Here is a 24,200-nt window from a genome sequence, read left to right on the forward strand (position 1 = left end):
AGTGATAAAATAAGCCCTGAACACACAGTTGCAAATATTAGTGAAAAAGAATTTCTTGCATTGTATTACATTATATTATAAAGACAATGTAACTTTGAAGCAATTATTGAATAACGCATTGAATTAGCTAGCCGCGACCAAAGCGGCATCTTTTCAACAAAAACTAAAAAGCAATCTACTTATTATAGATATCCTTCAGCTGGTAAGCTGACTTGTTTTCTTGCATCAATATCTCAAAAGTTGCATCGAAAATAAAACCCAAAAGTAATAAATCGATAAAGAACCACAATTTTCATTCTATTAGCATGCAATTCTTTGCGAGTTTGAAATTAATATAAACCAACTGGTGTCATTATTGCCTTTTCTATTATTTGCAGCCTGTCAACGCTACTGCATCGTCAATGATTCCAAGTAAATATTACTTATAACATATTAATATGTACAATATAAATTTGTTCATTCAGAAGTGTAATAGAAGTGTGATAGAAAGAGAATCCACGTTGAACTAACAAAAGAACATAATCAGCGTATTGTTTTCTAATTTTCAATTCACTTCAAAATAAGCGTACATTTGACTATTTCTATATCCATGCAACCTGCATGTATACGTCGTGCACATACATGTATACAGAAAATATATGCATTTCAGTTCATCCAGTAGTAAAGTACAGAATTAGCAAATGAAATGGAAAATTTTCGAAAGTTCGCAACAATGCAAGCAAGCATGGACAACTGGACTCATTGGAATATGAATACTTCGCAAAAAGATTTATTGCCAATGATCAAATATGTTATGAAATAAAATTTTCCACAAATATGCTTGACAACAATTCCCAAAAGAATCAAACTACGGACATTATTAACAACACATATCCAGCTGCTTCTGCTCTGCAAAAGTTCTCAGAAAAGAATAAGAAGAAGAAAACGAAGAAGAAGACGGGGAAATATCTGCTTGTGAAAGGTACAACACAGAAAAATCAGATTAACAACTTCGAACGTAAAAATTGCCATCATGCAAAGATCACGACAGTGAGAGGTGAGACAAAAAGTTCCAACAGAATAAAAACAATACGGTCAGTATTCATTGAACTTCTCAATTTGGATATTTTCAACTTCAGACACAACACAACATACTGCTACTCATTTCAAAAACTTCGACAATCAACTGTCAGTAGAAAAGACAAGAAGGAAGAATAGCACAATAATGAACATTTCAATCAACGTCCCAGCAGAGAGTAGGTTTCATTTTTTGCTTATATCATGCTATTTTTTCCAATTCAAACTGTTTGACAAGATCACCAAGGCTAAAATTCAACACACTGACCATTCGTTGCACGCAGTACAGGAGATGGAACAGCGCCATCTGTGTTCAGATGCTTTCGGACGGATTGGATTTGCAAGACCCCCCGCCAATGCCAAAATGCTTCTCGCGATCGTTACAGATTTCCGTTGATCGTTGGTAAGAGAAGCCGGTGGTGTTTCGCGGTAGCAAAATTGGTTCCAAAAAGCAGATTATTTTTTTCTTCCTCAAATATGATCTCCAAAGTGGCGGTCAAGAATATGGGTCTAGTTTCGTCGGGGCGTCGGAAAAGTGGCCATGCTGCAAGGCGCATCGCACCTGCCGCCAACGGGTAAGCCATAGTTTTTATCTCCCTCGCCTCCATCCAAATTTCCCTCCCTTTTCAATACATTTCAAACTGCATCTGAAACAAATTATACAAATCCACTTGGTATTTTGCAAGGAAAATCACTCAAGCTGAGGCTAGAAAAACTGAATCGATTGAGAATAAGGTAAAATTCAATAATCCACACCCGCAGTCTCGTTTTCCTAATGACAACAGTTGAATTCACCTCAAGAAAACATAATAATGATTACATACATATACTTATCTATGTGTGTGTGTGTGTGTGCCTATGGGTATATATATATATATATATATATATATATATATATATATATATATACCTAGTGAAATGTTACTGAAGGATTTCTTCACTGAAGTCAATTATTTGATTAGCATTTGAAAAACGATCCATCTCATTCAAAGATATAGCTTGCATTTCAAAAAATGAAACAAATTTCACTTTCGCTTATAGATGGCAGTATAAGTGATTTTTAGATCAAAATATTAGTCACGTAAACCTAACTTAAACTAATATTAATTTAAAAAAAAATATTTTGACCATCTACGGATTAATTGCAAATCAATTCGAACAATTTCCATTTGCTGAAAATATTATTAGTCCATTTACCATTATAAAGCAGAAATCACTGGAAAAATCAATTTTAATAATTGAGATAAAATTAAATAAAAGTTTAACCTGTAAATCCCATTTCCCGCAGATTACAGGTTTTTCATGACTCAGCGAATGTTTAATTAATCAAACAAATTAAGCTGCTTTTCGCTTATTCCATCCTAACAAACGTCTTAAAAATTCACATTAATCAGTAGCAGTAAATTTGAGACAGAAAAAAAGCATTGGAAAATCACACCAGCATTCTCTGATCTTACAGAATTTGAAAATTGATTTTTATAAAAAAATTAAATTAAATTAACTCCAAGCACCCCAAACGACAATGTTGCAAATTTCTCTTGCAAATTAGCCCAACAATATTTCACCATTAACTTCTTCAATCAACGAAATCATCAAATAGTGGAGGGCCAGTCTGCAATGCACATGCAACAACAATATGACCAATTTTCTCAAACAATTATACAATCACATCTTTAAATATATTCTTGTAAAAGTCATTAAATACAATTTCAGAATTACATCGAGTTAACTGCTTATAAAAAAAATGCTCATTAAATACTCGTAGAAATTTTCATCTTAACTGAACTAACTGTAAAGCAAAGCACTGTTGACTTCATTCATCAATTTACGCATTCATTCATACAGGTTCATAATTTTTATCGCACACAACAGATTAAACAAACAACAAAAAGAGCAAAAAAATATATAAAATAAAACACACAAAACGCAATGCATTTTAGAGAACTTCCTGTTTGATTAATTTATTCACATTGTCGCAACGCTAAATAATGTAAAATCTAAGAAACAATCACCCCCGTTTAAATTTTGTATTACACCACGTTCTCGCCAGTGGTACAATTATTAACATATGCCAACTATTATCAGTTAAGATTGTAAAACACAGCAAGTAAGCGATGCACCGATCATTGAGAGAAAATTGCATTTCTCAATTTAATTGTAACTTTTTGTGTAAAGTAATATAAATGAAAGAAAACACCATTGCACGCAATTTTACCGTTAATATAGTAGTATTCGGTAATGATGCTGACACTATACAACTGAAAAAACGTTTGACGGTGAGCTTAACTGTGCTAGATTAAATTAAATTCACATCTCGTTTTCACTTTGCACTTCAAAACGCTTTCGTTCTAGAATAAATGGCTGTTTTTCTATTTATTAACATAACTTGCAAGCAACTAATTAACTAACTGCTTGTGAATGAAATCGATTCAAAGCAACCTTCGAGCATTTCAGTAATCATTCAATGTGCTTTGCATTGCACCAATGCGATTTCAAACCAATACGCAAAGATGACAATTATCATGATTAATTCAAAGTTTCAAATGAAATTCACCAGCAACATTAACTAATAAATATTTGGCTTTTATTTCCCAACTGATGCTTCATTAAAAAGAACACCACATCACAATAGCATTAACAATGGAAATCAGAATATTTAAATTTTCCTATCATTTAAACAAATTAAAGAAAATAACATACAAAATACTTCTAAATTATGAAAGCGCCTTTTTTGAGGTACCATCATCATTAAGTCACGTAGAAGCGGTTTGTCGACAATATGAAATTTCTACAAAAAATTTTCAAATTTTTATTATTTCTATTTCTTCCTATCCTGCCTAATGGTAATTTATTATTGAATGCAAATTGACGCTCATTAAAATGAAAAAAATAACAAGTTGCTATTATAATAATCAAATAATGGAATTATCACGCTTTAATCATAAAATTGTGATGTGGCAATTGGTTATCCAAAAACTGACATTCTACAAGAAAAGGCACACGGATCCATGGTGGTGGCCATGAAAATTCTCTCCCACATTATACATGTTTCGTATTTTATGATTCCGATTTCATCGCCAAAGAACACACATGATGAGTAACTAATACGACGACGTCATGAAAAAAACCTTTTTTTGTATTGGCAAAACTTAGTAAAGGGAATTAAAAACATAAATATAAAATAATAATTATTGGATACAAATGAAAATGTTATTCAAGATTTAATTTCCGAGTGAACATGCGTTTCCCCAAAGAATAGATGCTAGCAAATTACAATTTACAAAAAACATGAACTGGCAATTTCACTTATATATGTTTTATAAAAAGAAATCAAATTTCCAACATTCTCTATTATTACTTCCTCATGTAACAGAATTTTCAACAAATTTTCACACTTTCAAACAAAAGCAACAAACATTTCCCGCACGCTGTACATATGACGCATAATGTTAATACAACTTAAATATAAAATTAAATTAAATTGAATTAAAAACTACAAAATTTCAATATTGCCATACAGAACTTTGTACAATTTGTTTCAGTTTTCAAACTCATTATACAATTTGAATGAGAATTTTAAAAAAGTCTATATCCCATTGCTAATTAAAAAAACTCCTCCTTTGAATTAAAATCATCATTATTGACAACGATTGAGCATATCATTTTTAAATTATCAAAATGGCTGTCTGTCCAATCTGTCAAGAAATGCAATGATTAAACTTTCGACAAATTGTACAATTTTTCAAATAAAATAAACTTTTCAATATTAATAAATCAAAACAGTACAATTTATCAAAAAAGCAATAAGCTGGAAGCAATAAATAAATTTATAGCCACTGACGACGTTGCAAACATCATCATGTTTATATTTTTATCTTTACTTTTTTTAGATCAGTTGATTAAATAATTTCATCATTACTTCCGTTAATTAAAAAACAAAATTGGGAAAAGTTCAAACAATGAAGATCATTATTGATGAAGTCGAAAATTGATTATCGTTATCAGTTAAAGCAAAAATAGATCTCTCAATGTTTAAAAAAATTATTTTGAAAACATCACCCTTATTTCACAAAAAAAATAAGCAATGAGGACAAATGAATGAATTCGTGAATGAAAAAATGGAGAAATTAATTAAAATTATTAATTCCACAAAGCAGCAAATTGAAAATCAAATTGTGCAACTGTTGTGCAATTGGTAATTGGGAAAGCAACAGGAAATTTTATATCAATTAAGGAAAATCAAAATGCCCGCTCGCCATTGCAAAAGTCGAACAAATGTTCGCCGCCATCGCAAACCACGTTGATCATCAACCGCTAACTAATAAGCATGATGAAAAAGCGACATCCCGCGACAAAGGCAAAATAAAAATAAGTCAAATGCACTTGTCACACTTTTGCATCTGCTACATGCTTCCCGTCACCGTCCACTAATAGCCGCCGCATCACGTTGCAATGGCAATTTACATACAAGCTAGCAGGTACCAATATCAGCACACAATGAAACGAAGGTACAGTTCGTATCTCTTTTTTCTTTTAATTATCACTACGTCGTGTACGCGATTAATTTCCGTTTATCATAAAAGTGGTTATCAAGTTCAGTGGTTTATCGAAATCTTTTCAACTACATTCATCCTTTGATAAATAAATAAAATTTAAAAAAATGAAAGAAATTAAATGTAGAATAAAACCAAAAAATACAATCCCATAAATGTTCTATTTTATAAACTGTATAACAGTAAGCTCGAGCGGTCGAGTAGATAGAGTAGAGGTAAAAAAACCGGAGAATAACCACAAGAACAACAGAAAAAGCAAGTAAACCAAACATCTTTTTGGTGATGATCATAAATGAATAATATTTATTAGGTATAGTTGTGTAAAAGGGCATAATATGAACAGACAGATACCTCTGAGATCGGTGGCAGACAAAGCCACTTTGATTAGGCTGCAATTTTTGGCCAAACAATTGCAATGTCAGAAGTTGAAAAAAGCTATATGGAGGGAAAGCTCAGATTTGGAACTTTTGGTCATTTGCAAATCTCCGGGGACACGCGCCAGTCGGCTAGCAGGCTTAATTTCGTTTCAACTGCCGACAATCAAACGAGCTAGCATTGGGTTAGAAACGATTTTACCGGTCGGCACCTAATTTCCAGGCAGGCAGATTACAACGATCAAAACCGACTCCGGCGAGATGCAAATGAAAAAAAAAGTAAATTTGCACAAAAGCACGGCCAAAATCAACGTTAAACCAACTAACGAGTGTGCAGGGTCTCGGCGATCGATAAGCTTTAAAAGAATTAACTGATCACTTGTTGGAAAATTACGTCAGTAAATAGATGCAACGCACGGTGAGTTGAGCAAATAAAATAAATCTACAAGTGACAAATAGACGTTTCATCACCATTTGCAAACCGACTGGTCTAAAAGCGTTGTTTACAGTTCACAAAACGCAGCTTTTCTTTCTTTCAATTTAAGCTCCACTCTGCTGTGCAACGGTTCTCAAACTCTTTCCATTTTCGTTCTTTTATTAAAAATTTCACTTCTCCAACATGCAATTTGACACTTCTCAACTTGAATAAAAACTTCTTCCGCTCACACAGATCAATTTCCAACATTTGCATATTTTCGTACTGATTGAAAACTGTTGTAAGTATTCTTCCTTATTTTATATGTATATTAAAATTTTTTATTACAAAAACAAAGAAAAAAGAAGAAAACTCAAAAAACTTCATCATATTTTACCACAGAATAAATTGATAATAATAATAATAATAAGGCTCGATTACCACCACTACACAGTCGAATAATAACCAATGTTCACTTATTAATTTCATGCAAATAGTTAATTCTCGTTTTGAGAGATTTTCGTTCAACTAAAGCATAAACGTATTTGCATACACAATAAATCAGTTCAGAAATTATGTTGACCTAGGTTGAATAACAACGAAAATCTGGCTAATCATTTGCATAAAGAATAAGCGGCAGGTCACGAATATACTGATGATGTAAAATGAATTTTTCTACGAAAAACAAGCTAAACTTCTCATATTTCCAATTTCATTCAAAAAACTAGGAACAATTTTTTGTATGGATATCATCCTTCAGCATCGTGATCACTATTTCTTTTCCTTAAAAATGACGACAACTTTCATACATAAATCACAAACTCTCTCACACGTGCACAAACTGTTGCAAAAATATCAGATGCCGAATTATAGAGAGAAAAAAAACATTTGTGAAAATAATGAGGAACTAAATTCAAAACGTTGCTTCTTCCCATTTGCTCGCAAATTGATTCCTTGAAGTTTGCTTTCCTGAGAAAAATATTTCAAAATTCAAACGAACCTCTCTTATCCATCTATCATTCAACGTCTCTTCTATTCTCTTCTAATGTTACATTCCATCTATTAATGTCATCCATTTTCTGATTCGGCACTCAAACAAAAAGTATAAAAACCTCTTCTTGCAATGTATCTTTTTGTTTATTTATTTATTATTATATTATCAACAACAGCATTTCACTGATGCTACTCAATTTATCACATTCCACGCAAAAATAACTGCAGTTCAAAAATCAAAGTAAATCAATTTTCATTTATGCAACTTAACTAACTGCTGCAGTGTATGTAATATTTAACTATCGACAAATTGAACACATGACCAACTTTATGAATGTCAAAAATGGAAGCCGCTTTAAAATGAAATCAACTCTGACACTGCTTCCTTGTCGAATGGCAAAACAATAGCTCATAATGGAGTTCATAAAACTACAAATGACAAGCGATGGATGAATCCATTCCATTTCAGTCGCGCTAAACAGCATCATATTTTGCATTATATATTATCGAAGCAACCGAAAAATGAAACATTGCAAATAAAATCTTTTTTTTTCTATTCAACATTTCCATAATTTTAAATTATTTTAAATCACACAACATTTTATAATTGTCAAAAGGAAGAAAACCCACATCGCGTCATTATTCTATAATTATTTATTAGCAATATTTTATCAAATTGCGTCATTTTTTTAAAAGAATGTGAGAACAAAGAAAAAAAATTTTTAAACTAAAGAATACAGTAAGTAGTTCGTGTCTGCACGTTTTCTTGTGCAAATGAAATCAATTTAATTTTAACGATTAATTAGTGAAATGAGGTGAGCGAATGAGAAAACACAACTAACCTAAGCTGAGCTGAAGCAAAACAATCCTGCCCAAGATTTTGAATAAATGAAGTGAACAAAAAAATCTGCTCAACGTTATCTATATTCCTCTTAGCGTAATTAGCAGCTATCTGTTGTTTCTTTTTTTTCTAATTTAAAAAGTAGTTCCTCCTTAACGAAAAGAAAATGTGAAACAATTCAAATTTGTTCACAATTTGCATATCAACAAAAATTGACGAAAGAAAAAAAATGTTCTTCCCTCCCTCGTACATAATAAGATTTCATGTGAACAAGAGAAGAGAGAAAGGAAAAAGAAAAAGAAACACGAACACTTCTTTCCATTTGCAATTGTTAATCAAAATTCGATTATCAAAATTTTACATTCAAAATTGAAGTCAATTTGTTGCCGTCGCCCTCTAGAGTCGGAAATTGTACAAAAAAAAAAAACAATTTCCCCCTTTCCACTGCTTTCTTCTTCATTTCAGCGATTTCAAAATTTTCACGGGATCAAATCAATTTTTAATTAATAAATAACAAAGCTTTCAACTAGTCGGTGTTGTGGTGGTTCGTGATTATCCGTTGGAAAATGAGTAACTAATCAAGAAGAGCATTCGGTCAGAATAGCGAAAAGCCGATTCACTGAGAGCAAATATGATATTCACTTTGATGTCAACAAATTGTTGTACATTATATCTTCTGCAACTAATAAAATAGATATTTGGTTATCTTTTTCGAAACATTTCACACATATTTATTTCCAAGCTTATTCTAATTCAAAAATGCATTTTCTCTGGTAAAAAAATATGATTTGCACAACTAACGTCAAAAAATGATAACAACTCATCGATCAAAACTCGAAGTATGTATAGCATGAAGAAAAACTAAAAAATAAAAAACAGCTAAACGTTCACAACTGCTCTTGGAGATTTATGACGAATGTCAATTAAAAACGCAAATATCATACTGTCACAGATGACATTTTAAAAACACTACATCAAAAAGGATTCTTCCAAAGATTTCCAGTGTGCTGTTGTCCAATATTATCACAACTATTGATCGACCAACTTTTCACCATTAAAAATATCTGAAATATTAGCCAGAACATCAGCCAACTTATAAACTATTGTAACTGTAAAATTTAATTATCCATTTACTTTCCTTGGGCTGTCATTCAAGTCAATCATTTTTCTAAATTCATCACAATAAATAAATATCAGCCAACCAGGTAACGCGTACATTTAAGCCATGATCAGTGTACAACTAACTAGCTTGAGATCAACAACATTCCACACCTTCATCTCTTCGTCATGGCTCTCTGGAAATGATGATATTTTGTATATCAACATCTATCTATATATATATATACTGTGACTGTATGTTTGCTTGTGTTTCTCAAAAAGGATTAATTTGTGAGCTTTGATTCAGGATCTCGAAAAGCTCAGGCGAGGTCGATACCAGCGAGCCGAACAGTCAGTCAAGACAATCGTTCAACATGACCGAAGTGATCCGCAGCGATAAAAAAGTCACCAAGTCCAGGTGGGCATTCTGGAGTTCAAAATTTCGCTATTACCGGAAAGGACATGACAACGATCATAGGGTGAAATTTCTGACCAAAAGTCAACGGCAAAACGTCGTCCGCAGTTGGGAAAAAGTACCAAACAAAAGGGCACTTGGAGAAGAAATATACATCCAAATATTTATGCACAAGCCAATGCTCAAGGTAATATAATCAAAAATACGCCTTTTTCTTTCCAAAGTAAACTAACTATTCAATAAATAAAACCTTTCGCACTTTCACCACTAATTCACTTAATGATAATGGCTTATGATCAGTCTTTTTTGTTAATGAATTATAAAATAAACGTATAAACTTCAAAATTAAAATAACTACATCTAGAGGTATATATATTTTTTTTCTTGTTAAGAAAACTTATACATTATCCTATTAGAAAAAACAATCGGAAAGTACGTTGATCTTCACGTACAAAATGTAAAAAATATCAACTGACAAAAGTTCCAGTCGCTTATTGAATACATTATTCTCCTAAATCCTCAAAGCTACAAATCATCTGTGTGTGATCGGTCAACGCCATCATGACAGTTGATGATGAAGTGCAAGTGGAGAATAATTAAATTGGAAGATTAAAAATTAGCAACCGCATCATTATTATTGTTCACTGATATTTCATTTTCGAATTTCAACTTTCTTGTTCAAGGTTGTTTTCAAAGGACAATTCAATACACTGAATAACAATTGCATTTCATAATTAACCTATTCCACTAGGCTATTACTTAACCAAATTTAACAACAATCGTCATAGGCTGAAATAGATTGTCCGTCTCCATTACCGACAGAATCATTATCTATATTGCAAAGCCAATCCGCTCACATTCGTTCATTTACCCACTCTCTCAAACTAATTGCACTGGATTAATTATTTAAATATGTTCCGTTGAAACTACGCTTTTTCATCCCTTTAACAACGCGCTGTTGTGTACATATTTCAATGCATAAATATAGATGATATCAATCTGAGCACCAAATTGTAATAAAAAATAAAATAGAACAATCAAAAACTAGAATCATCATCAGATGCGTGTTTCAGAGTCTATTTCCATTTCGCACGGTTCCGGTGGATCAGTTACGCAACAATGCCCTTTTCACTAGACAAGCAGCCATATTTGCCGACTTCATCGACTGCGTTGTGGGATACTTGGCAATCGACAATGGCAACTTGATCATGGAACTCAGTGAACGCGTTGGAGTCAATCATGCCCTGATGACATCGGTCAACTTCGACCCTGAATGGTGGGTTCTGTTCGCCAACTCTGTGCTCGATTGCATACGACAATACTGCGAACCGCAATTCATCTGTCTTCCCATCTCGCGGCACATCACCAGAAAAATAATGATCGCCTGGAGGATTCTACTCAAAGAGGTGGTGGACCGTATGAGCGAGGCGTTCATACAACGCCGGGAACTAGACATAAGACAAGAGAACAACTGCGACCCTAACGCTCAACTGGTCGAGTCGGAAGAGAAGCAAAATCATTCCGAAGATGACGATTTGAACAACCCTAATTTGGAAATATTCGACGTACAATTATAGGACTCACTCCACTGTTTCTTTCTTATCTGGTCTGATTTACTATTATCATATTTTTATACTTTTGGAGGAAAAATGTCAAACTCATTATGCTGCTGTTGTTGTTGTTGTTGCTGCTGCCTTTTACAATCAAATAATCATACATGCAATAAAGAAAAGAAACAAACAAAACTACACCATTATACAACCCTGCCTTTTTGAAGTTAACAAAACAGAAAAGCAAAATAAAATCACATACCTGAACAGTTAGTAGTAATTTCGGTACAATTTGCAAAATGGTTCGGTGTCAGAACAGCAGCGATCCATTGATTTTTCTATCAAAATCTTCGCCTCATTTTCACTGATTCCTGTCAACGAGCAAACAGAGCTGACAGCAAGTCGTCTTATGCAGTCCTAAATTATTTAATTTTTATTGAAAAAAAAAATTGAAACGAATCGCAAATGCAATCAAAATCTGAACCTTGAAATCATAAAAGTACAAGTGACTGGAATCTTTGAAAGCAGAATGTGCTGGACGACAGTTAATTAAATGTGCTGCCCTTATCTAAACAAAAAGCACACTGCTCAAATTATTTTTCACCACGCAAGATACAAGTAAATTAAAATAAATAATAAATAAACACCATCAATTTGAAATATTTCAAACAACATCTGTCTAGTAAAACATGAAACAACCTATTAAAATAGAAATATACTGTAAATTTTCATTACCTCGGAACAAATCAAATTTTCAATGTTTGATAAATCAAATTTCGCTCTGCAAGAATCAAACATGTGTATCAATTCGTGTCCCATCGCACGAAGAACATTTTTCTCATCGACAGTATCTTGGATGCAAATTATTATCTAAAGTAAATTTATTCAAAGTAGAGCAGTCAACAAAGTCAAGTAACCGTGCTTGACGATGGAAAGGATCAAATCCGCCGATCACATTTTTCGCACAATTCTGGAACGATACATTTCGATCAAAATCAAACGAACTAAAATAGCATTCTGTTAGATTTATTTCAGCGCTAAACACCTATTAGTCGTGATGTAAGAATTTAGAAAAAAAATTTAAACTTTAAGATGGAAATTGTCTCAAATGTTCAAGTAAAAACTGTTCACTTACCAGCCACTGCGACGAAGAGACCAAATGAGACTCTGAATCGCGGGATCTAAACTTCCAATATTGCAAAAACAAATAAAATTATTACAACAATTATACTTTGCATTGCTTTTTGAGCCGTGCTTTTCAAATCGGCGCGTTTCGCTTGGAACGCTTTGGATGTTGAATTTTCCAAACTGGATTCATGCCGACCACGTTCAGGAAACAATTTTGAACTGATACCGTCGTCGAAAGTCATCAGCCGTCTTGTGTATTTCGAAAAAAAATTTCAAAACTTGCAACTTTACTATTACCTAATTTGATTTTCAGGTACAAATATTCGTTCTAAATAAAAAACAAAAACATTTCCATAAAAATTCAACAAATGCTCGTTTGAATGTTTCCACAAAACGTGATCTTTTTTCAAATAAATTTCCATACTTTTTCAATAATTATTCACTTTTTAAATACTGTCAATTCGAAATTTCGTACACAACACAACACAACTAGTCGAATTATTCAAAATCTGATGCTGATTGAAAAATACATTCTGGATAATATTTGAAAATAGTGAAAAAAAATGAAAATTACAACCTAATATTTTACAGTAGAAATGAAGCACAAAACAAAAGTGAACAAAAAATTAGAATAATTTGCTCTCGATTGCTGTGGGGAATTGTACTGGCAAATTCCAGTTGACGATGCATTGCAAAGAATCAGTCTTTCCTGTGCAACCGGCCAAACCAGTTGTTCCGTTGTGCTTATTCTTTGAATCATGCTTTCCAAAAAAAGAACTACAACACCCGTCACAGCAAATACAACCAAAGCGCATTCACTCACTGTACAGGCAAGCAGGCAGACAGCAAACGCCGGTTTATTTACCATTGCCCTGTTATTAACGATCTATTTTGCAAAAGTGTACACGCCACGCTCGTTGCATTGTCTAAACCAACAAAAGTGCCTCTTCTCCTGGAAACTTTTCCAACAGGCAAGTTATTCTCCAACGCTTCCTACCCAAATTTAGTCGGACAGCGAATTACAATTATTCATTTTTTTAATAAGCAGTTCTTTTTGTTTCTTTGAACAATTTTAATGTCCCTTATTTTGTTTCAGTTCTCATGGAATTCAACCAACCGGACCTTTCAATATTGCACGAAGATTCCGATACTGTAGATGTGGCTCTGCGATTCCCCGGCCTCAAGCTACCCACACTGATGGACAAATTGGTGAACTTTTTCAAAGAACGCCCGATGCCAGATCGCCTGTTTGGAAATGCCAAATTTTCTCTGTGGAATTTGAAATCTGAGTATGTAGGCGATTGATGCAGATTATCAAATGAGCGTTCAAAAGTTGATAAGCATAATTCATTTAACAGCCAACTAGAACTAGAACTAACAGTGCGAGGTGAAGACAAGAAGGAGACAAATTACCGTTATGTGATCCGCAGGTTTCCTTGTGAAATTGACGTGCATCGCGCTAGATTGAAAGTAAGTCATTTGGCGCATTTAATTCTCATTTCCAATTTAATGAATGATGTACTGTTGAACAAAACGAACAAAGATACTGTACATCATAAATTCACCAGTTGTGATGAATATAATTTAGGCGAAACAATCTTACGACAAAACTCATTGCTTTTTAATAATTGAATTTTACAAAAGTCGACACGGTGCAGATTGGAAAACGTTCATGGCGTTGCATGGAAATCTCGACGCTGGTTAAACGGAGCGTTCTTTTTTTTCAAAGTTCGTTTTCTCCATTTCTGTACAGATTGTTCCGTCGCGTGTTCATTTTTATTGCCAAAGTTGCAGAAAAATACAGTATACAAATGTTGTGAGAAAAATGTTTGAAAACATTTTCAGCATAAACACTTACTTTTTGGACAACTTTTACGCTTTCGAACAAAACAAGTACACAAATTTATGTTGTAATTTGAAAAAATAAATTTTCAAAAATTTAAACTTCTCAACAATTCAGTACAAATTTCAATAGAAAACTTTTTTGACAATTATACGTAAAAGTAAACCGGTCTTACCTGCACAGTTATGCATTCGATGAGTCGTAATGTTTTATTTCAAAAATTTGCATAAAGCATTCATTCACGTTTCAACAATAAAATAACAATAAACAAACAGTCAATCAATTAAATAATACAAAAGTCTCGGTGACAAACAGAAAGTTAACTTCGGTGACAAGTTATAGTGATCGGAACAAAAATTACAGTATCACAAAAATGTTCAAGATTATCACGTTCAATTGGCAGTGATACAGTTAATTGTACGTTAATGTATGATTGATGAGTTTTGATTAAATTGTTTACAATTGTTTGCGCTTATCGGTTAATGATCGAATAGTGAAAAGCAAATTGACCAGCTGAAATAAAATTCATCACCATGTACGGTAGTTGTTCACTTACTGGTCAGTCAAGACGTTGAACAGAGCTAATATGAATGCCGGACGAACAGGCCGATCTCAACGTTTGACACAGAAGAATCCACGAGGTTTGACGTCTCTCTGTGAATTCTTACAGTGCCAAGCACTGAGCACCGGATCAACGTTGGACGAAAGCAGAAAGTCGTGTAAAATGGCCGGAGCTGAGACGACGGTGTAACGCTGATCTTTTTATAGCACTGATGAAAACACGGTCCAGAAACGAAGCAGCCGTGAATTCATCCAGTGCCATTCAAAGCTCAGGCTAAGCGATCCAGCCCCGGCAATGTACATATATATACATATATATATTTATTTATTTATTTATGATAGCTTCTTCTGCTTCTTCATCTTTGTTGCGATCGATTGATTAATCTTGCCAAAACTTTTCACTTCTCTGTATTATTCCATTTGCTTCTGTCCGAGCTTCAAAATTTCGATATCTGAGTCGAATAGGAAGAAAAAGAAGAAGAAAAAGCAAAAGAATGAATTAGCATGTTTGTAGTGTGCAAAATTGAAAGAAGAGTGTAATGCAGAGAGAGAAAGAGAGAGAGAGAGAGAGAGAAGAAGGAAGCGCGCGCGCGTGTGTGTGTGCAAGAGAGAGTGAGAGAGTGAGTGAATGAAAGCGTGCGAGCGAGCGAAAAGCAGCAATAATAACAGGCCATTGCCGCCGGTTAAGCTGCAAACAGTTCAATGAGTACGGAAACGAATCAATGCAGCAGGCCGATGAACGGCAAGGTGAAATGGTAAATCAATTTCCGCCGACAACGCTAACTCGAATTTCTCCTGTCTGCCAACTGTACAGTAATACTACTAGTAGTGGTGGTGGTGTTGAAATGTATAACGAAATATCATCATGTTGAGGATGAAAATAAATCAGCAACAGCAACAACAACACCCTGCAGATCGACAAGGAAATTAGACGAACATCAAAGGCAACAACGGTTGCTTACAACATGAAAGCACACCGTCACTTAGCAACAATTGACTCAGACGGAAATACTTGGAAAAACAACAACGTTCGATCAGGTTCTCCCAGTTATAATAGTTTTTTCTTTCATCATTATTCGTAATATAAAAAAAAACAAATGTGTACGGTATTTTATATAGTTAGTTGTCTTTTTGTAAAATCAATAAAAATAAACGTATCTTACACTCGTGGAGTTGGCGGCGCGGTGCAGTAGCATGTAAAGAGAAACGTTTGGAAAATACTGGAGTCGACAGGTCGGGAGTAAAATTTGGTCATAACGCAGAGCCGGTCACAAACAAAAGACCGCCAGTTTTCGAGGTTCATTCTTTTTCACAACGCATCATTATTATTATTATTATTATATTCATGAAACAAGCGTCCGGTTCGGGGGAGAATTCAGAGCGAACTATTATTGTTCATTCGTCGGCATTTCGGTGGCCTGCAACGTTGAATCATCATCATCATCAGTATTGTATAGTCAAAAATAGAAATCAAAAGTATCTTGTCGAATCCCACTGCTCAACTGACCACCGCCTTGGTTAATTTAGGCTTAATAAAAAGCATCGTCCTTTTTTCACCAGTTTTTGAATAAAAATGCTGAAGTCTGCCGATGAAAGGCAATTGGTGGCCAAACTGACTAACCAACTAACTGGTCGACGAACATGTCCGGACACAAACCGGACTTGTCGGCAAAACAGATTTCATTGGTCAGTTTTTGATGCTAACCACCAGCAGGCTCGGTGAGATGGGAGAAAAACAACTTGGGCCAAGTGAATTTCGTCCAACATCTGTCGGAACAGATGCAGAAAAGGCGGTGCCGGAAGTGAACAAGTCAGGTGCAGGCAGATGCTGCAGGACGATAAGCCGCTGACTGAGCGACCTTCGCCGAGCACAATACACAGTCTATTATTGTCATCAGAAAAAGCAGCAGAATAGGTTGAGAGAAAACTGATCCATCTCCACTGCCCAAGAGAGACAGACATACGGGCACACATTGGAGAAAAACAAGGAAAAAAACAAAAGAAAACCACTACGACCTCTCTCTCTTCAAAGCAATGCGATGATATCCGTCCATTGTTATAACTATTGTAATGAGAAAAGTTTCATCTGTACATATATTTATGATCAGTTTGACTTGGATGGTTTTGGACTTGTGTTTTTTCGCTGTTGGCATTTCCTTCAAAACCTACCGTACTACTACTAATGTAGGCTACAGATGCAGTGGAGTGGAACACCGAAGCCAGCCGGTGGAAAACGCTCGCCCATACACACGTACACACGTTCAGTACAATAGGATCCGGTCGAACAAGAAAAATCAGGACAAGTGAACAATACAACGCCCTGACCCTAGGGACGATTTTCTATCTATCCGCACAATTCCACCGTCCATCTCTGAAACGCGGATCGCTTGGAATGAATGCCCAATTTGGCGTCGAGAGAAAATTGTATACATAAAGCGATAGGGGAAAAAGTTTGAATAAAGTCATCCACCGTAACAAGCAGCAAGAGAGAGAGAAAGTGAGTGGAGAGTTGAAATACGTCAATGAAAAAATGGAAATTAACATTTCTTACTTTTTCTTGGCACTGTGAGTCGATCGATGATAATAATATTCGGCAATTGGGAAAATTAGAACCAAACTATACTAATAGGGAGAAGAAGTGAAGCTTGAAAATTATGATACTTGAGTAGTTGCAATTTTTCAAAACACTACTTCACAATAGACAAAACAACACCGACTTGAAAAGGGGATAAATAAGATAATTATTACCAGAGGAGTTCAATGGCCGAATTTCATTGGTTGACAAACAAGCAACCAACAATTTTCCCACCGTTGCAATGAAAAGTGAAAAGTGAAGAAAGGGAGCTAGCCGAGCCATGTTGAAGTGTTCGAAAGGTTTTCACCCGTTGCTAGCGGAATATATACGCTTGTCCTTGACAACGTGAAGATTAGGTCGCCGGTCCGTGAGGATGAACGACGATCAAAATGAACAAGCGGATCTTGGACTACCCAATTTTATACGGCCGAGTCAGACGCCAACTGGAAAACAATTCAACTCCAACCGTCCGTCGTCCGTCTGTTGTCCGCCTGTCCGCATGGAATCCAGCCCAGTAATGGCAGCTGCTCGGCGACGACAGCCAACGCCAGCTGTCGCTGAAGGACAACCACCGACATCACCGTTTCCATTTCATAACATCCAAGCCGACAAAACGCTCGTTCACGTTGTCAACCGTACGGCAAAGCAACTTTGTTTTTCACATTCTTGATTTAAATTTTCAAACCAACCAATGAACCAACACGCAAATGAACCAAAAACATACAAAAATTCAAACAGAGCAACAATTACAACTCGTATCAGGAAACGGATATGCGCTTGACAAGTTGCTGAACGGCTGCTGCTGCCGCATACATAATCAGGACCGAAAACTTGTCCCGGAGGGGAATATCGATCAATTCGGTAAATCAGACGTCAGTTGTTGGTTGAAAACGCTGAAAATGCTCAATTTCAACGTTCACCTCTACTAACAACTGTCGCACAACAATTCAAAAACCACAGTCACTCATCGTGTTGAAAAAACCTACCAAAAACTTGTACCTACCTGTTTTTTTAAAAACTACAGTAAGAATAACGTTGCCGAGTAAAATGGAACAAAAAGCTTCCCTGCGGTGTGGAAAATGGCGCAGTTGCAAATTTTCAGCTGCTCTCAGTTGTCTCAGTGAACGTGAAAACACGTTCTCCCAGTACAAATAGCCTTGGGCAATATTTTTCACGAGCAAAATTCATAATGGCAAGCAAGCAGTTTGGAAACGTTGCCATCACTTAATAGAATCACTTTTACACGAGAGAAAAAAGTCTAAAACGACAGAAGCAACAACAAAACACGAATAATTTATAAACACAAAACAAAAAACAAAATAGCAAAAAAATTCGAAATTAATATAACAATACATATTCGATAAAAGAAAAAATCCAGCATTGCATGTGCATTATATGTGAAAATGAACGTAAAATTCAATTTCAGAAGCAAAATTCAACAGTTTACCATAAATAGTAACAACAACCAACATATTTTAAAATAAAATAACAAAAATGACACTTCCGAAAACATAAATTGACAAAAAAATATTTCAAACAATCATGTTATCTAAATCTAAATGTGAAAATATAAACAACTATTAAATCACACAAATGATCGACAACAGATAAGATACTTGAGTTAGAAAAAATTTGGAACGCTTCACGAATTTGCGTGTCATCCTTGCGCAGGGGCCATGCTAATCTTCTCTGTATCGTTCCAATTTTAGTATATGCCCATGGAATGGACATCTACTCCACCCCGAGTGATGTATATAAATGAGAAAATTTTTACTATAATGAGAAATTGGGTTTTACTATTTAATATTTAGTTAATTGAGACAAATTAAAACACTTTTTTATTAAATCCAAATAAAATAATATTCTTTTTTTACAAAATTAATATTTTTATTACTTTTATTTTTATTTTGAATTCAAAAATGTTCCTCAAACTATACAGTAAAATTAACACATTAATGAGATGCATGATACTTTTGTCGTTCTGTATTGCAAAGGATTTTGATTAATTAAAATAGTATTAATCATTCTTAATTTTTACATTCAATTTTAATTTTGAAGGAAATACTGCAGATAAAGTGCGTTAAGCATTTTGATCTATTTTACTCATATAAAAGTGTCTGCTCCTTTATGCCTGCACATTTTGACTTTGTTTTTTTGAATTTTACCTACAGTAGCTTAAAGTAAGTTTTAATAACTGTAAACTTTATTATTTGAAATAATTTCAGTTGGATAAAATAATTTTCATTTAAAAATTAATGACAACATAATGATGTTATACGTTTTAATTGTAAAATGCAGCATATAATTTTCTCACGCTATGAATGTATACTTATGAACACCAAAGTCTGCCTTACTGTATCAAACAAAAAAACAAGCAAGTATGAACAATTTTCAAAATTCAAAATTAACTTCGTTTTGCATTGCAAAGATGCAAAATCGTCTTCTAAACCTGACCGACATTATTTCTGAAGACAATAATTGCTCGTGCAATTTTGCGAGACTGCTTGTTACAGCGCACTGCTGGTAAAATCTTTTTCTTCCAAAAAACGCATTTGAAAAGATCACTAATTCATAAGTATAATTTGGGATGTTTGATTAATTGGAAATACCCTTCTCCTGATATGTTAATAGGCCATCGTTTGCATCTTTGGAAAGTATTTTTGAATTGCTGTTCTTTTCTGGTGGCTGCTGGTTAATCCGTGAGAGAATGCTCATTGCTAGGAATAGTGTTGTTCAATGTGCACAAACAACAGCAGTCGCTTTCGTCTAATCATCATCATCTTGTTCGTTGAAATTGGCAAATCAAGTCCTAAATCCGTCTGGCTTATAACCAAGCAAACAGAACGGAAAAGAGTTGAAAAAGCGGCTTCTTCGCTCGACGATGGGCAACACGAATTCGTGCCGTAGTGCTGCTGCTGGCAACAAGAAGAAGAAACGTGACAATAGCTGTGACAACGGCACTATTGTCGGCTTGAAAGGCCCGAAGAAGAGGACCTCAACGGACAAGACCATCAACTGCAAGCATCTTCTGCAACAAGCTAACGTCCGACAACGGGACCGACGAAGCGTTGGAAGCCTTTTGCGCTTCACTTCAGTGGCCAACATGTCGACTACAACAACTGATCGTCACAATCGTCGCAAACGTTGCTGCAGCGAATCGAATGTATTTTTCAACAAAATTCACGAACAAGCTGAACACCCAATCCAACAACGTATTTCTTCAACTGGATCCGGTAATTTGAATACAAGTATTATTAATTTGCCTTCTCACTGTATCTATGTCAAATTTCACCTTTCAGATGATCTCTGCTCATCTGTAACAGCAGACGATGCTGTGGATTGGGCGTTGAAATTTTCCCCATGGCACGACGATTTGGAAAGCGTCTACGAGGTAGTTTTGCTGTTGTTGTTGTTCTTTTCTGTCTGCTTCAAGCTTATTTTCTGAAAACTTGCAGAGCTTGAAACGAGAACAACGCCTGCAAAGTGAAATTCGCCTGTTGAAGTTGCAAAAAATTATGCTCAAAAATCGTCTAGAAACTGTCAACCACGACAGAGAAACGTGGAAACTGAAAGTAATGCTTGCATTCGCCTTCTTGTGCTTGTTGTAATTGGCTAATCTGACCAAAATTTAGTGTCACGTTCTGGAAATGCAACTGAGTCGATCGGAACGAAGCTGCAGTTCGCCAGCGCTAACCACCACCACCAGCAACAACAGCAGAAGCAGCAGCGCTGCCCGCTCTCCTAATCCACGTCTGCGTACACTGACGCCAGCATTAAATAAAGTATTTATAAAAAAATAAGCGGCACGTTTAATATATACATATTTCTGTCTGTTTTATTTTTCTGCTTCATCAAGAAGTCAACAACGATGTTTCCGCATTACAGTGCTGAGCGGAAAATATACACCCCACTGACGAAACCGCACGTCACGTTCGACATGACCCCGGATATGATTCATTACAATGAAAGTGACAGTCCACTGGATTCATTCGATCTGCTTTGTCATAAGCTAAAATCGGAAATCAACGTTCTCGAAGAGCAGCTCAACCAAGTCAATCGCAGAGTCTACCGCGGTGTTCAACAATGATCATTATTGTAGAATAAGTTGTTTTTTCTCATTCTTGATAAACAAATTAACATTTACACCTACCTCGATTAATGAAATGAACAGTTTGAGTATTGGCTTAAAGTTTAATTGTTCATCTGTTTAAGCGAGTTGAAAAATAATTATAAAACTCCAACTTGTCATATAACACGTCATATGCATGCCAACAAGCAGGTTAAGATTCTCCTTGAGATTTGTTTTTCATAGCCGATGCATAGCGTTCAATGTCATCCAGACTCAGTGTATCCAACAGTTCTGAATAACGCTGAAAAATGAAAAAACAATTTTAAAAAATTACCATCTGAAAGAAATTACCATTAAAAAATATTACCTGAATAGCTGAATTAATGGCTGCAAAACGATCTGCATCCGAAAGATTGGCCACACCTTTGAGCAAGTTTTCCAGTGTGTCTTTCAACTGAGCTTCGTGACGTGGAGTGGATAACAGTAAATAAACGTGAGATCCATCAACAATTTTCTCCGACAACAACGTGTTATTATCTAAGTAATTCAATTTTATATCACAATTGACATTTGAATCACGTTTCCAAAATCAAACCTCGCATTACATGTTAATTATTGCTTAAAAAAGTTCCAAATTTAAAAATAAGCATCTAATAAAATTAACACCTATTATCCAATTAGGGTAAAAGTGCGTTACAAGGTTAAATTGGAAATTCACGCGAGCAAACAAATTTATACCAAATCACAAATATCACTACCATTGAGAAATTGGTGAAATTACAATTTACACACGTCCACATCGTTTATGAATTAGTCATTTCAAATTACTGCTAAAAAGAACGAAAGTTCAAATTAACCACCAAGTGAGACCATCATCTTAACCTCATTTGTCGGAACTACAGTGTACCGTATTCAAATAAACGCGACATATTATGTTCTTGAACAATTTTGAACTTTAACAAACATATGAAATCAACATTTTAAGAAATGTTCTTTTCAAAAAAAAATATTCTTTTCATATCATCATACCATTCAAAAACTTTCCATTCATTATCAGCCGTTGCTCTTCAACAGGAATATGTAATCGTTCTGATAACTGCTCTTTGATATGCATCACTAGCGACGAATCGGAAAGCTTAATTGTATTTTACAAATTTTAAAATTACTTCAAAAACAATTAACAACAGCTGATAAGCCTCACTTGCAATAAAATACACGGTTTAGAAATTCGAGAAACTTTTACACGTAACACATTCGATGACATGTTAGCCAAAAAATTCTGTGCTAAAATTAAATCACTGATGCACTAACAAGTAAAAGAAATATGCTGAATCCAAAATCACACCGTCAACAGTACTAAAATTACAAACAATACTGCGCTGTAATGTAAAGGGACTAAAAAAAGAGTATAAAATTTCAATTTATTACAGCAACAGAACAAACTACAGGCCAACTTATAAATCAATTTGTAAGAAAAATTACGATAAATAAAAAAATATCAAAAAATCTTACCGTCACCGATCAGATTGAAAAAAATTTAAAACACAATAAAACAACACCGCAGACAATAGTTCCCTTCAACACCGGTAGCACTTGAAATGATACTCAACAGCGCAACAGAATGATAATTGTTACATAATAATAATCAAGTACAAATTTATATCGTAAGGAAAAATATGCGTTAATAGTTTTCAATGAATAAGGTTCTCAATTCAAATAAAAAGCATCTTATTAAGTGCAAACATCATGTGAATATATCGTGTGAAAGTACATTTGAAACTGCTAGCGGTAAAACTAGATGAAAAATAATATTATGTAAATAAACAAAAAACGCAATTATAATAACAGTTTAAATAATAAACGCTAAAGTCACATTCCAATTTTATTATGAATCACTGTTCGTTATTAGTAAGAAAATTCATACTACAATCATACGCATGCATACAGTTAATTAATACCTCATTTTTAAATTAAATACAGTCTGTTTAGTTGGTGAAAAAATTATTCTTTTATTAAAACAATAGTGTTTAAAAATATATGTGTAGATTTGAAAATTAAACTTTAACAATAGTAGTAAAATAAGAATTGTTTTACGAATAATGAATAAAATTTAGTAATATTGAATAAGTATGGTCGGTGTTCAATGAATAGCAAATTTTGCTGTTATGTTTATATTATTTTGAATATTGTTCATAATTGATGGTTGGAGAGACTTGTCTGGTTTGGTTTTTCGCTTTCGCATGCGTCGTCGACAATTTTATTATTCAAATGAATGGTTATTTGAAAATTTGACGGCATCAGAATGAACGTAAAACGCTTTCCATGTATAATTTCCATGACAACGTCGGCTACTATGGAAGCCGTCCGGTTCCGTGAGACGTGCATTTCAAGCTTATTCTGTTTTACTCCAATTGTAAGCCATATGTGCACAGTGTAAAATGCAGTGTAGCTGCTGTGCACGTGCTCGCATGCGTGGCGTTCTAATTGATTGATCGAAATGGTCAGACCTAGAAGGAGGCAGGTGCGCCGCTGGTTCTCAGAGTATGCTTATCGATTCCAAGCGGCTGTCTATGTTTAAAATGATCACGACGGTGCAATTCTATTGGATGTTGATTGATTATGCGATCAGCCACGGGGGCAGTACAGTGTAGCCAGTCAACCGTGATCACAATTTCATTTCACATGTACGAGACGGGAGAACGCAAAATACAAGATGGGCAAGGGTGGAA

At 34.6% G+C, this 24,200-nt stretch overlaps 8 protein-coding genes and 1 non-coding gene across 9 annotated transcripts; 6 read left to right on the forward strand and 3 right to left on the reverse strand.

Annotated features, from left to right (window-relative positions):
- Positions 1-816: 816 nt before the first annotated feature.
- Tsp_02719 (conserved hypothetical protein) lies at positions 817-1,197 on the forward strand. The gene has a single exon (XM_003379000.1). The coding sequence runs from the start codon at positions 817-819 to the stop codon at positions 1,195-1,197; it is 381 nt and encodes a 126-aa protein (XP_003379048.1).
- Positions 1,198-5,300: 4,103 nt separating this feature from the next.
- On the forward strand, positions 5,301-6,199 carry Tsp_02720 (conserved hypothetical protein). The gene is made up of 3 exons (XM_003379001.1): positions 5,301-5,355; positions 5,793-5,868; positions 5,920-6,199. Exons 1-3 carry the CDS (start codon positions 5,301-5,303, stop codon positions 6,197-6,199), a joined length of 411 nt encoding a protein of 136 aa, XP_003379049.1.
- Positions 6,200-9,457: 3,258 nt separating this feature from the next.
- Positions 9,458-11,322, forward strand: Tsp_02721 (putative globin). The gene is made up of 3 exons (XM_003379002.1): positions 9,458-9,546; positions 9,638-9,932; positions 10,819-11,322. The coding sequence occupies exons 1-3, from the start codon at positions 9,458-9,460 to the stop codon at positions 11,320-11,322; spliced, it is 888 nt and encodes a 295-aa protein (XP_003379050.1).
- A 243-nt stretch (positions 11,323-11,565) lies between these two features.
- Tsp_02722 (conserved hypothetical protein) lies at positions 11,566-13,291 on the reverse strand. Its single transcript, XM_003379003.1, has 6 exons — positions 13,089-13,291; positions 12,516-12,672; positions 12,431-12,476; positions 12,031-12,146; positions 11,780-11,863; positions 11,566-11,712 (listed from the first exon to the last, which is right to left on the reverse strand). The coding sequence occupies exons 1-6, from the start codon at positions 13,289-13,291 to the stop codon at positions 11,566-11,568; spliced, it is 753 nt and encodes a 250-aa protein (XP_003379051.1).
- Positions 13,292-13,524: 233 nt separating this feature from the next.
- Positions 13,525-14,128, forward strand: Tsp_02723 (hypothetical protein). The gene is made up of 3 exons (XM_003379004.1): positions 13,525-13,712; positions 13,734-13,893; positions 14,012-14,128. The coding sequence occupies exons 1-3, from the start codon at positions 13,525-13,527 to the stop codon at positions 14,126-14,128; spliced, it is 465 nt and encodes a 154-aa protein (XP_003379052.1).
- A 1,796-nt stretch (positions 14,129-15,924) lies between these two features.
- Positions 15,925-16,349, forward strand: Tsp_02724 (hypothetical protein). Its single transcript, XM_003379005.1, is given in 2 exon segments — positions 15,925-15,933; positions 15,951-16,349. 2 exon segments carry the CDS (start codon positions 15,925-15,927, stop codon positions 16,347-16,349), a joined length of 408 nt encoding a protein of 135 aa, XP_003379053.1.
- Positions 16,350-19,028: 2,679 nt separating this feature from the next.
- Positions 19,029-19,131, reverse strand: Tsp_02725. The gene has a single exon. It is a non-coding gene; the product is annotated as a U6 spliceosomal RNA (small nuclear RNA).
- A 1,152-nt stretch (positions 19,132-20,283) lies between these two features.
- On the forward strand, positions 20,284-21,489 carry Tsp_02726 (conserved hypothetical protein). Its single transcript, XM_003379006.1, has 5 exons — positions 20,284-20,635; positions 20,702-20,793; positions 20,858-20,974; positions 21,035-21,184; positions 21,259-21,489. The coding sequence occupies exons 1-5, from the start codon at positions 20,284-20,286 to the stop codon at positions 21,487-21,489; spliced, it is 942 nt and encodes a 313-aa protein (XP_003379054.1).
- A 193-nt stretch (positions 21,490-21,682) lies between these two features.
- On the reverse strand, positions 21,683-23,434 carry Tsp_02727 (ubiquitin domain-containing protein DSK2). Its single transcript, XM_003379007.1, has 6 exons — positions 23,430-23,434; positions 23,215-23,265; positions 22,842-22,866; positions 22,501-22,606; positions 21,839-22,008; positions 21,683-21,772 (listed from the first exon to the last, which is right to left on the reverse strand). Exons 1-6 carry the CDS (start codon positions 23,432-23,434, stop codon positions 21,683-21,685), a joined length of 447 nt encoding a protein of 148 aa, XP_003379055.1.
- Between the last annotated feature and the right edge of the window lie 766 nt (positions 23,435-24,200).

The sequence above is a fragment of the Trichinella spiralis genome (genome assembly GCF_000181795.1).
Source record: "Trichinella spiralis strain ISS 195 chromosome Unknown Scfld2, whole genome shotgun sequence".
In the NCBI taxonomy this organism is placed as follows: Eukaryota; Metazoa; Nematoda; class Enoplea; order Trichinellida; family Trichinellidae; genus Trichinella; species Trichinella spiralis.